General features: G+C 39.7%; 1 protein-coding gene and 1 pseudogene across 8 annotated transcripts in view; one reads left to right on the plus strand and one right to left on the minus strand.

Annotated features, from left to right (window-relative positions):
• Window positions 1–855: 855 nt before the first annotated feature.
• LOC144323819 (large ribosomal subunit protein eL31 pseudogene) lies at window positions 856–1,382 on the plus strand (annotated as a pseudogene).
• Window positions 1,383–2,432: 1,050 nt separating this feature from the next.
• SOCS6 (suppressor of cytokine signaling 6) overlaps window positions 2,433–13,494 on the minus strand; it is a 39,245-nt gene continuing 28,183 nt past the window's right edge. For 5 of the 8 annotated variants that reach the window (XM_077883953.1, XM_077883761.1, XM_077883775.1 and 2 more), the window contains 2 exons: window positions 8,216–8,510; window positions 2,433–8,058 (listed from right to left, as the gene is read on the minus strand). In XM_077883953.1, the coding sequence (XP_077740079.1) occupies window positions 6,326–7,933 (1,608 nt within the window). In that variant the 5' untranslated portion in view covers window positions 7,934–8,058; window positions 8,216–8,510 and the 3' untranslated portion in view covers window positions 2,433–6,325. The remainder of the gene's footprint in view (window positions 8,059–8,215; window positions 8,511–13,494) is intronic. The other 3 variants (XM_077884017.1, XM_077883821.1, XM_077883882.1) reach the window with 2 other exon arrangements.

Below are 13,494 nucleotides of genomic sequence, written 5' to 3' on the forward strand. Positions count from 1 at the left end.
AAAAACAAAAAAAACAGGTGGCTTCAGGATGAGTTCCCAGTGGAAGGGGGCAGAGATGCCACCTCTTAAAATTCTTAGGGGCGGGACACCTGGATAGCTCAGTTAAGTGTCTGACTCTTGAACTCAGCACAGGTCTTGGTCTGAGGGTCGAGTTCAAGTCCCACACTGGGCTCCAAAACAAACAAACAAACAAACATTGTCAGGGATAAGGAAGGGCTAGAGAGAGATTAGTTGCAGAAGGGAAGAGAGGCTTTCTCCCATAGGTTTCTTCAGTAGAATTTCATAGATCGATCGATCGATAATTTTTTTTGAGAGCATGCATGAGTGCGAGAGCAGGGGGAGATGCAGAAGCAGAGGGAGAGGCAGAGAATCTTAGGTAGACTTCACGCTCAGCACAGAGTTCAACACGGGGGCTTGATCTTCCAACCTTGAGATCATGACCTGAGCTAAAATTAGAGTTGGACACTTAACCCACTGAGCCACCCAGGTACCTTGAATTCCATGTATTTAAGAGAACGTTTTATAAATTCACTTGTGACCTAAGCTGGTGTGATCAAGTCCTACATTAAGTGTCTGACTCACAGAAGCAAGGCAGAGACCAGAAAAAAGGCAGCCTCCTATATGGACCCGAACCTCCTAGAAGTTTCTCGGTGTGAGGAAAACCACCTCTTAAGATCAAAGAGAGTCTCCCTTTTAAGATTTACCATTATTTGCAAGCCAGTCAACAAGGGCAGGATTTGATGGCCTGGGATGACCTCTGGGCAAAGCAACTGGCCCTGCTCATAAACCCTTTATTTCTCTAGTCCCTGCTCTGGCCAACCTCTCTTTGGCTCTCACAACCTAAGGCAGCCTTTCCCAAGAGGACTCTCTTCTGACTCCTTAGGTGGCAAAGCTGCCTGGTATTGAGTAGGGAAAATACAGTTGAAGAAAAAAGTATAACTCCAGGAGTTTGGGTGCAAAGTCAACTGTGTTCAGAAACGGAGAACTTTGTCCTTTCCAAGCAGGGCCCAGAATGGCTCTCACAAAAACGGGTGGTGAGAAGGGCCGTTCTGCTATTAACGAGGTAATGACCAGAGAATACACCATCAACATTCACAAACGTATCCATGGAGTGGGTTTGAAGAAGCGTGCCCCTTGGGCACGGAAAGAGATCCGGCAATGCCATGAAGGAGATGGTAACTCCAGATGTGCGCACTGACACCAGGCTCAACAAAGCTGTCTGGGCCAAAGGAATAAGGAATGTTCCATACCGTATCCGTGTGCGGTTGTCCAGAAAACGGAACGAGGATGAAGATTTACCAAACAAGCTCTACACGCTTGTTACCCACATACCTGTCACCACTTTCAAAAATCTTCAGACTGTTAATGTGGTTGAGAACTAATTGCTGATTGTCAAATAAAGGTATAAAACTGCTAAAAAAAAAAAGGAAAAGGAAAAGGAAAAGGAAAAGGAAAAGGAAGGAAAAGAAAAGAAGAAAAGAAAAGAAAAGAAAAGAAAAGAAAAGAAAAGAAAAGAAAAGAAAAGAAAAGAAAAGAAAAGAAAGAAAAGAAATGGATACTTTATTCAGACGCCACTACTACTGGGTTTACTGGGTTCTCTGCCAGCGTCAGGCCCAGGTGTTACCGAGCCATGGACTTTGGGGAGAAGGCGGCTCTGGGGGGAAGGAGGGTGGGAACAGAGCAACTGGTATAAATCATCCATTAGCAAGACAAGTCACAAAAAGAGAAAGAAAACAATTTTTTTAAAAGACATTTCAGAAGGTTAAGAAACCCTTAAAACTCGTAACTGCAAGATGAGAAAGTTAAAAGAATTAAAGAAAATTTGATCATCTCCTATTTCTACTAAATACTATTAATAGGGACATTTTTAAAAATTATCACACTCTAAACATTTCATCATTCAGCACTACCTTCCTGTAGTGAAGTTTTATTATGCTAATTTTAAGCAGTCTTTGTCTAGTAGGTGTTCTTCAGCTCACTCCTGTATGTTGAGGGCTTTAGAACAGTAGTAACATTAGCTGATTCTTCATTCATTTCCTGTCTCCCATGAGCAATACTAGTTCAATTTTTCTTTTTTTTCCACTAAATTTGCTGGTCACTTCCCTCTAGTCTCTGCCCAGTTTATGGGGCATCCAAAAACTACCCAGTTAACCTGATTTAGTTAAAATCAGACTCTGTGGGACGCCTGGGTGGCTCAGTGGTTAAGTGTCTGCCTTCAGCTCAGGGTGTGATCCCGGAGACCCAGGATCAAGTCCCACATCGGGCTTCCTGCATGGAGCCTGCTTCTCCCTCTGCCTGTGTCTCTGCCTCTCTCTCTCTCTCTCTCTCTCTGTCTCTCTCCTCTCTGTGTATTCTCATGAATAAATAAATAAAATCTTTAAAAAAAATAAATCAGACTCTGTATCCAGGTATTAAATGGACTACAAGGCAGATCTTGTGAACGAAATTTTTATTTACATACTGTATCTAGAAGCAGATACATAAATTCTTATACAATTAATTTCCAAAAATGTGCAAGAAATTACTATAATTTGTTTACAAACCAAAACACATAGTAAAATCAATGGACTTTGGATAATTCATTCTGTGGTGTTCTCAGTACAAATGGTACACACCTGATTTGAAACATACAGAAAAAGTGTAAACTACAGCAATCTGGATTGCAAGTATTAATTTCATGGCACTCCAACGACTATAAAATTTCTTTAACCCAACATGTATACTTATTACAAAATTCTATAAGAATTTTTCATCTCTGGATGTAGAGTTTGGATCACTTTTCAGAAACAGCAACTACACAGTCACCATGTTATGACTAATAAAAAGAATGTTTATTTAAAATAAAAACCTTAATAGGATTTTAAAAAGTATTAAAAGAAACCAAATTTGTGATTACTAGCATACCAATACTTTATTTTGGAATTTTAAAGTTATTTATGGAACTGGCAATTGTTCCTTATTAGAGTTTTCAACAAAACTGTCTGTTGCTGGTAGTGCGATTTCATTTTCAAATTAAGACTTCACATTCGATGAAAAGCCATTAAGATTTAATTTCTATTATTTTGAATCATTCACAAAGCAAATTATCTTTCATATATAATGTGAAATGTACAATGATTAAAATTGGCATTTCTGAAAGCATTGTTAAGATATTTAGATTTATAGTTAGCAGGGACACTGTATATCACCTATTTAAGATTTTAGTAATTTTTTATCCTGTTTCAGTAATACTGGCTCAGAAATTATAATGTATACTTGATGTTTATTTCCTATATGCCAATGATTTAACCTTTTGGCACTTGATTTTCTTCAACAGCAAGATGGTTACCCTTGTAGCTGGTTTCCTCAAAAACTATTTTTAGCTCTATGATCATTTCCTGTGATATATTTTTGACCTCCTAGGTTTTCAGATTATTGCACCAAGTAGAAAGAGAACAGTTCTCCTTAGAGAAAGAGTGAGATATCTTTCAAGTACTTTCTATGCTTTCTTACTATTTATACAAATGCATATTAGTGTCTTGATAAGCCTAGAATTGCTTCTGGCCTCCATCAAGTTTTATGATGAAATAGTTGATTCAAAAAAATTACTCTGATTCATGTATGATGGCAAAAGGATACAGCTTTCCTGTTCTCTCTTTCTTGCCTTGAGCTCAGATTTTTAGAAGCACGTATTTAAAAATCACGTACAGGTTGTGCCCACGCCATCTAAACTGCCATTCAGTCGAATCCAGAAATTCACCCAAACGGTATCTAGACCAAATTATAGGATGGAGATTGATCTCTTCCCCTTTCCATTTTTAAACAGACTATTTATTTAGCCAATCTTTCACATTCTATTGTGCTGCGTATGCCAAACAGTTCTCTCTACAAAAAAAGCAGAAAATATTGCAATACTCCTTTATTTGTAAATAATATCTTGGCAAATACTTTTATGTTTATCAATATACTATCAGACCCTAGCAATTTCAAACTGGATTAGGATAGGGCATTTCACCTTAAAGTATTTTATATTATGAATATACAAAAGCACGTAAAAAACTGGCTTTCTGAATTAGAACAGCATCAAGACTTGCCCCCCATAAAACACAAAATACAATTTTAAAAACGTTTAGATGAAAAATCAAAATAATAACTTGAAACTAACAGTTAGATCTTGAACACATGGTATCATGAGGAAAATGTGGGGAACAGGCTACACCCACATGAGAAGACAGGGTTCAGGGCGGTCCAAAGACCTCTGTGCACCATGATCTCACGAAGAGTTCATGTAAATGCTTCTAGAAACATGGAGAAGCCATTTCAACACTTATTATTAACACACAGTGACTCTGTGACAATACCTGCCATCTAATATAGATGCACAGGGACTTTTAACTCACCCTAGATATATTTTAAATTGTTTAAAAATAAATAGTTTCGCAAAAAAATAGTTTAAATGTCTTGCATTAATTTGATAAGTTTACAACTCTGTAATAGTTCTTAATCCAAATAGCTTATAGTGAACACTTAAATTATATTATTACAGTATACTCCATAATCCATCTTATTAGTTGAAAACATATCAGAAAATGAAAGAGGAGTCTTTGTGACAAGGTACAATCAACATTCCACCAAAATTAAGTACCTTTTCCCCTTTAAGTCAAAATACCAGAACATGATATTATTGTGCCTTTTCTTCGTATTTCTCAGTTCTGACCCTAGAAAACAGAAAAAAAACAATAACAACCACAAAAAAAAAAAAAAACAGGGATACTGGTGTGTCTGAATTACAAAGCCATTAAGGTTGACCTAAGACCTTTACTCATCTTTTTAATTGAGGGGTAAAAGATAGGATAACTGAATGACAAGGGAATAAATGTCTTAAATCATAGGTTTCATCTGACATGGAAACATTTTCTAGATGGGGTGCTTCCAAAATACTCACTGAAGCAAATAAACACTGAATTTCAAAATAACTAAAGTCCTGGGGATAACACACTCCTCTTCGCCCCTCAACCCAAGAAACTGATTCAGATAAAATAACTAAGGATGCCTGCCAATTTACTTAAGACTTAGCTAAATTTAAAACAAAACAAAAAAAACTATTTTTAAATGGCAGTATATACGGTAGGCAACAAGACTTCCATACATCTGATAAGGTCTCAATATTCTTCTTACATGATGCTCTGCAATTTCCACAGTTTTTCAACTAGAGTCATTGGGGTTTTTTTGTGTTTTTGATGGAGAAAAGGGAGGATCAAATCTAGCACATCTCAATAGTGACTATGTAAAAGAATATAAATCCAACTCTAAAACAATGTTTCTACTCAAATCAATTTAAAACTTTATATAAACTTAAATTTTGCAAGAGAATCTAGTCCTTTTATGAAAATCTGTTCTACATCAAGTTCACCCAAAGAAAATGCTGGCTAAGCTAAAGGAATCACAGAGAAAACACCTTACCAAAGGAAAGTATAATTAACGCAAAAACATTACTATCACAGGAAACTATGATCATCTAGCATCTCTTCAATAATAGTTCCAGTCTCATAGGTCTTTCTATGTTATGCCAATTTATACCAGAGCTTAATGACAGAAAAGGCAACAATTTCTAAATTGGTGGTATACACTTCTTTATGTTTTTTTTTTTTTAATGTAAGGCCATTTATTAAGAGACGAACCACAAGATGAAAATGAAGGCAACAGAAAAATTCAACTTTTCACAACCAAAAAACAGCACAACCTCAAAAACAATTTAGAAATGTCATAAAAGATATGTTGCAGTTCTGCATTCCAATACCCAAGATTATGTCAAATCATAATTCTAAATAAATCTTTCTAAAGTATGAGATTAAAAATCATTTTCAGTGTATGTGTAAATCCTGCGTTTTATCATACGGGTATGTTTATTCAACACGATCTTTGAAAACAGGCCATTTAAAGAGACATAACGATATTCATTCTGTAAGTTTCATTCAACTTTACTTAGGGTCAAATACACATGAAATGTGCTTTTAATGCATAAAAATCACAGTGGATAGCAGCAAAGGACTTGAGGGGGGTGGTTAAGGAGAATCTGATAATTCACATTGTGATTTATTCTGCACATTTATGAAAGATAATTCACACTTCCAAAACCTCAAGACTTCCCTTTTTAAAGAACCAAAATAAACCCAAGACACCTTGCTGACACGTTTCCCCACCCCTAAACAAATTGATTACTTTTACACATAAAACTGAAATAGTATGGCAGCAAAAGATTTTGATAGCAATGAAAGTTTGTAAACTGTATTTCAATCTCTTTTTCTAAATCCCAAAGTGCAAGATGCAGGGTTCTCATAATCTTTCAGTAGTGCTTCTCCTGTAAGTAATCCTTCATTTTGTTTGGCAAAGGCAGTTTCTGAATCAAGTCTATCCTGGTGTACTGACGTATAACAAACCGACACAGGTACTGCAACGAACGCACCTGCATGAACCGTGATACTGGATTGGTCAGCCTGACCGGGTAAGTCGCAGATCCAGGCAACCGAGATCGTGAATAACAAAAAGCTCCGTTTTCAGAGTCCCTGATCGAATGCTCGATTAGATCAACTATAGACGTATGTCCTTCCACATCTGGTTGTTCATAAAAGCTAAACCTACCATTTGAGTGTTCAATTCTCGTGTGAAGTGTTTTGCCATGGGAGCGAAAGCTCAAGCTTAAAAGGTAACGGTCGTCAGAACTATCCCGAACAAGAAAAGAGCCATCCGGCACGTTTGCTAGTTTCCCTTCTGCCTCCCAGCGTGTGATCGGTCCCCAGTACCATCCTTGTTTCGCGAGTTTTTTCAGCTCCTCTGTAAGGCTTGTCACGACCATGGGACCACTGCTCTGCACGGAGTCATACACTCTAGCGACCCCAGGGGCAGAATTAGGGTCAAAATTCAAATGACAGCGCATACTTTCAGCCACGTGGGCATCTGTGCCGGTGAGCCCACTGAAGTTCCTTTGGATTTGACTGGTCTGCATTGGAGGTAGCAACGGTGAGAGTGGGGGGGCGTCGTCATGACTCGCTCTGGGGCTCTGCAACATGACTCCTGTGGTGCCAATCAACAAGCCGTTCACCGCCTGATCCACAAAGATCTCCGGGGCCACCACGAGGTCCTGCTCTACCTGATTCTCGTCTTCGGCGAAGGAGCTCCCGCCCACTTGCGGGGGGACCGCAGACACTTCCATGGGAGAAGAACCGTCCAGACAATAGCTACGCGGTCCTTCCAAAGGGTACATCCCCTCATCTAAAGGCACGGTGTACTGAATGTAGTCCTGAGGCATAAGTCCGATAACTACAGGCACATGTTCGTCAAGGTGAAGATGCAAGTCTCCATTCTGAGATTCCGAACTCTTCAGGGAATTGCTCTGTTCCTGGCACACGGTGTCAGCCTGAAGGTCGTGAAAATCCTTCCGGACCCCATTCAGGGCTGGGCTCGGACTGGAAGAGTGAACCAAGGCTTTGACTCTCACCTCCATTTTGATGCACGTCTCCTCAGAGTTTGTGGGTCGCAGAGGCCATGGCGTGGGACTGTAGTGGTGGCTGCGGAGCGACGTGGACCTGATGGGCCTCTGCGCTCGCACGTCCTTGAAGACCAGGGGTGCCGAGGAGGAGGAGAAGGTGTCCTCGTCGGCAGAGCTCCCGGACGGTGTGCTGCCCTTGCCTTTCTGCTTTTGTTTTGCAGACAGCCGTCGTTTTAACGTACCCATTAGGCTTTCGCTTTTCGATCTGCCCTTCCCACCTTTCTCGTCTTCATTAGTGATATCACAGCTGGCCATATCTTTCCCGTAGCAGCTACCAAACAAGGAATCATCTTTTCCAAAATCACTGCCTAGCGACGGTTGCTGTACGACCATGAAATCCGTTTCTTCTTTACTTTTATTCAAGTTGAAAGATTTTCGGAAGGTTTTAAGACTAATTTTCTTCATTATGACTAGTTACCTACTGCAAGAGGATCACTTTCTCTCCAGAAGACTCTCCTCACACATCTGGAGGGGCTGCAATGCTGCATCTAGGTACTCTTCCAGCTTCATAGACCCTTTGGAGCCATGCTCTAAAAAAATAAAACATACAGTTAAAAAAAAAAAAAAGCCACATTAAAAAATATTTCCACAGAAGTTTTATTTTGCTCCTTGAGCTCCGGAACAAGGACACGCGAGCGCATGGACAACGAGGTCAGCCCCACTGGGGCTGGGGTGCTTTCCACTCACCGCCGGCACACGAGAAGCTCACTGTCCACTCCAAACATCTCGTAACACTAGAACAAACCCGAGTCTTCCTCCTTCCTCTCTGCACCTTGCTTTTGAGTATGAATCCATGTCCTTGTCTCTCCTAACGCTCTTCTACCGGCCGACACTCAGCCTCTGCACGAACTCGCACGGGCCCCGCCGCCGCCTGTGTCACCAGCCACGCACGCTCAAGAGGATGCTGCCAAGGCGAAGTGGCCATGTAGCGAGTCTGGTTGATTGCTCAACAATTTATACACACTTTCAAATATTTAAACATCTGTAAAAATACACAGAAACAATCCCAAAATCTGTAATAACCTGGGAAAAAAGTCTAGACATGTCCCCTCATATTTGTGGGTTCCTTGACAAGAAGGTTCTTTCACCTTCACATTTATAGCGCCGAGCATAGCCTGCGGCCTGCTCGCCTGGGGGTACGCCCAGGAAAGTAGATATGTCAACTTGTGGGTCTATTTCAAAGAAGATTATGAAGCCTATTTCCAGAATTATTATTTCTTCATCTTTTTTTTTGTAGTTTTCCTGACAAATTTTTATTTCTATGTCCAAAAATATATTTTCTAAACTATCTTGTACAACATTCCATTGTTGAAAAGAGGATTTTAATTCTGTAAAGACTTTTTTTTTTTTAAAGATTTTATTTATTTATGCATGAGAGACACAGAGAGAGAAGCAGAGACATAGGCCGAGAGAGAAGCAGGCTCCCTGCAGGGAGCCCGATGTGGGACTCGATCCCAGGACCCCCGGAGATCACACCCTGCGCCGAAGGCAGACACTCAACTACTGAGCCGTCCCTGTAAAGACTTTCTGAATGTCATTTTATAGGAAAAACTTTGGTCCCAGAAGTAATGCTCATAACAGTCATAACTACATTGCAAAGACATTCTGTTGAAACTACACATCATGTTTTATTTCCTCTCTATTTGTGCTCTGCAGTTTCTGCAACCATCAGAGTATCTATAATGCCCTAACAGGATGATTAGCTCAACTCATGCAAAATGCTAATAAAAGTAAGAGCAAGATTCCAATCTCCCCACCCATCAGTTTAGCATCACTCGGTTTCTTGGCAAAAGACTGGAGCCCTAAGCTCGATGACATTCAGTAATTCATTATGCGTTTACCAAGTCCCCGCTACATACCTAGCACTGTATGGTCATACGCAGATTAATAAATCGTTTATTGCCTCATAATCCAGGAGCAGAGGGAGATGTATGAATGGATAATTTATAAGACAAACCTATTAGTAATATACTGATGATAACACGGTGGCAAATGAAGGGAGAGGTATCTTACCAACATTTGCTTTACAGATAGAATTTGGTTACTGTGCACAAAGAATCTGCATGAAATCATTTTTAATAAAAACCACTCAGATCAGACAATCTGTCAGGGGATCAGCAATATCATCTCCATAAAGGAAAAAGCAATTTTAAAGTCTTACTGTCGTGTACTATGTTTTTGAGCAAGTTGTAAAAAATAAAACGCATATAAGTATTTGGAGTCCCAGTCATTTTTAAACATTATAACAAGTTGTGTATTAGATGAACTCACTACCCAAGTACCATTATCATCTACTTAAGTATGAACATGTAATATTTAAGTTATTAACATTCTTAATTTGACAAAAATATGGCCATTCATAAACATGAAACAGAGAATGACCACATGCTTTAGCTGGCAAAGTCACTCCTTTTGAGTAGACATGATAGGTTTGTAGCCAAAGACAGATTCCAATATCTAATCTCTACTGACAAGAAGAACAATCCCTGCTCACACTGCGGTTGTGACAGGTACATTTGTAAATGTAAAACCACCATGCCGTAGAATGTAGATATTTTGTTGATATGTGATTAAGATGAATTAGGACCTGCCATTAGAAAAAGGCTGATATGAAATGTAAGTAAAATAAGCTGTTTCCTTGGGAATAACAGTATGTGTAAAATTACGTTGAAATTTTAAAAGGTCAATGAGTAAGAAAAAAATAAGTAGAAAGGAGCCAATATCCTGTACATCATGGAAATAAACAGTTAGTAAAAATGAACAAAGTGGGACATCCCGAGTGGCTCAGTGGTTCAGCGCCACCCTTGGCCCAGGGTGTGATCCTTTTTTTTTTTTTTTCCCCCCACAAAATGCCATCACCTCCAGACACCTGCAGATCACCAAGCAGGGAGTGTGGCTGGGTCTAAGATGATCAGAGGTAGACAGCCTTGGTGTGGAGGAAACCCAGGGGGGTAAGAGCAGCCAGGAGAGCACGTGCACGCACCATCCACGGGCTCACTGCCTGCCACTCCCTCTGAAGGAGACCCAGGATTGAGTCCCATGTCGGGCTCCCTGCATGGAGCCTGCTTCTCCGTCTGCTAGTGTCTCTGCCCCACCCCCCTCCCCATGTCTCTTATGAATAAATAAATAATCTTTTTTAAAAAAATGAACAAAGTGGCTTTCTGGTAAAAATCAGTATAATGTGTTTGCATCACATGAGCCCAATCCATGGGCCTGCAGATGAGCAAGCCCCAGCCCTGGCCGCAGCACCCTGCACCCCAACAAACTATCCACCTGCTCCTGGGGTCGTCAACCAATGAGGTCACATAACCTACTATACTTAGCATTTACATACTAATTCCATATCAACTTGCCTTTCTACAGAGTAGTTTAGGGAGGCAAAAGTACCTTCATGAAAATCTGTACATTGCATGTGCACGCTCCATGACACAAACAAGTTTTTCAAATGCCTAAAAGTCAGTTATACATTCTGCTGCAACTAAATACTACTCAAGAGTAACATGAAATAATTCTGTAGTATTACATATGTGTATACCATGGAAATATTTGCAGAAATCTTTGCAAATAAAGAAACACTATCACACACAGAAGCAGGCCCAGGCATACATGGGAAACTGACATATAACAGAAGGCAAACCAACAGCAAAGGACACAGTTTCTCCACAGTGCTAAGACAACTGGTTATACATCTGGAAAAATGAGAAAACTGGACTCCATACCTCACACCAGCAGTGAAAATAAATGATAAGTAGATTAAAAATCTAATAGTGAAAATCTCAGTTTAGTTAGAATAAAATACAAAATATCTTTAAGACTTTGAGATAGAAATAAATGTCTTAAACCCGGCACCGAAAGGACAAAGAATAAAACTGCAGAGGCACCTGGCTGGCTCTGTTGGAAAAGCATGCGACTCCTGATCTTGGGGTTAGTCCCATGCTTGCTACAGAGGTTACTTTAAAAAATAAAAACTTAAAAAAAAAAATAAAAGAGTAAGACTTCAGTTCAAAAGATACTACAAAGGGACAGATCTCCTCTGTCAAATTCTTTTGTGGAGCTGAGAAAAACAGGATAACCTAAGTATACCAGAAGGTCCGTTAACTTCTCTCAATCAGAGAGAACTTTTAAGTACAATTCCTCATAGCAGTAGAAATTGCATTTATTTGCCTTAACAGGCTGAAATAGTGACCTGAAGACTAATAAAACCTCCTGTATTAGTGATAATTTTCTGGCTCACTAGCAACAAATCCAATTTTGTTCATAAAAGAACTGGGCATCAATTCACACAGAGAATAAGAAAACTTAATTACCAATAGCTATAAAATAGAAAACTAAAGGATATAAACATGAGACAAAACAAACATGTTCAGCCCCAGTAACAGAGATGTTACAAAGAAAGTATTTACAATAATCACTGAAAATCAGCAAATTCTTGACGCACTAGATCAATGGGTCAACATCCAGAATGGCTTATATATGGTCTGTCTGGAGTTGTCATTCCAACATCTGTCAAACTCAAGCATGTCAGCCAACCTAAAGCCTGACCCGTAGGGTCAAGCCCAGTTAACTAGCTAGGGCTGGAATAAAATGTTAGTTCAATTTCAATCATAATTACAAAGGCTTTTGTTTTCCTGCTTCTGTGCCTGCTAATGCTATTCCCTCCTCCTGATAAATATTTCCTTTCTTTTTCCTAATCCATGTTTCAGAGAACTCCTTAAGAAATTATACTTCTTCCTGAAGTCTGCTCTAATCATCCGGCCTGAAGGGAGCTCACTCCCCCCTTGTCTGAACTCCAAATACTCAACCTGCACTTACTTAATAGTATGTCACACAGTGACCTAGAACTGCTTGCATTCTATTCATATCTTATCTCCCCAGATTGTAGTGTTTGAAGATAAGAGACACGTCTCATTCATTTTTATATTCCTAACCAGGAACTACCATTACATATTTAATATATACTGCCTAAATTCTTTGATACCAAGTAAATATTCCTTGACTATTAAGTACATAATAGGAATGATGAGATAGGAGAACCACACTGTGCAAAACTGGCTAAGTCTCCTCTTATCAAAACGGAGCAGTCTATCTCCTACAAAATCAAAAGTCATTGCTACAAATGAAACAGGCCAAGGAGAAGAACACCTGCCTGTCGGTGAGCGAGTTCCACCACACAGAATCTATCCCCGGACTTTCATGTGGCATGTGTTCTGTGCTCAGGTATGTAAGACTACTGAAGAAATTCAATCAGATAAACACCAGTGAAGAGAAGGAAATAAAAATATTAAGTGCCACCCTCCCCCTCATCACTTACCTCCACATAGTTACAGAAGTACATCTAGAAATAAAAATCTTTTTGCTTTTGGACAGTTGAGCATGGGTGAAAAACAGCACTCATGGTATTACATATATATGAATGATGCTATCTCAGGAAATAAAAGAGGTACTGAGTATATGAATCTTACAGTAGGTACTCAGAACGTCCTTTCTGCAGTAAGCTATTTTTCATAAAGTCCCTTCCTCCTCCATGTGTAAGATACTCCATTGGATCCAAGAGAAGTTACGCTGTTTGATACAAAACTAACAGATGACATCTGTGAGCTCCAAGACAGGTCAAAGAAATGACAGGAAAAGGCTGGACAGAGGCAGTCTGAGATCATATTCTTGAGCAGTAAACTCTGAACACGACCAACAATTAAAAGCTTTAAGTCAGACTAGACTGTAAACAAAGAGACAGGGGAGGGTTCGTGGACTCCTAGCTTTGCTTTCCCACTGCCCCTGACTGTCCACATGGCAGGGTGTGGATAAACCCAGAGGCAGGTCCTAGTGGCTTTGAGAAGGCCTTGGACTCAGACCAAATATTTTGTCCTTGTTCTTTTTATCACTATCATCAGATCCTTGAGGAGTCTCGACCCACAAAAAGTCTGTCTTCAGAGAAAACCTTGTAAGGGGAAAGAAGAACACCCCCG

This window comes from Canis aureus, chromosome 1 (genome assembly GCF_053574225.1).
Source record: "Canis aureus isolate CA01 chromosome 1, VMU_Caureus_v.1.0, whole genome shotgun sequence".
In the NCBI taxonomy this organism is placed as follows: Eukaryota; Metazoa; Chordata; class Mammalia; order Carnivora; family Canidae; genus Canis; species Canis aureus.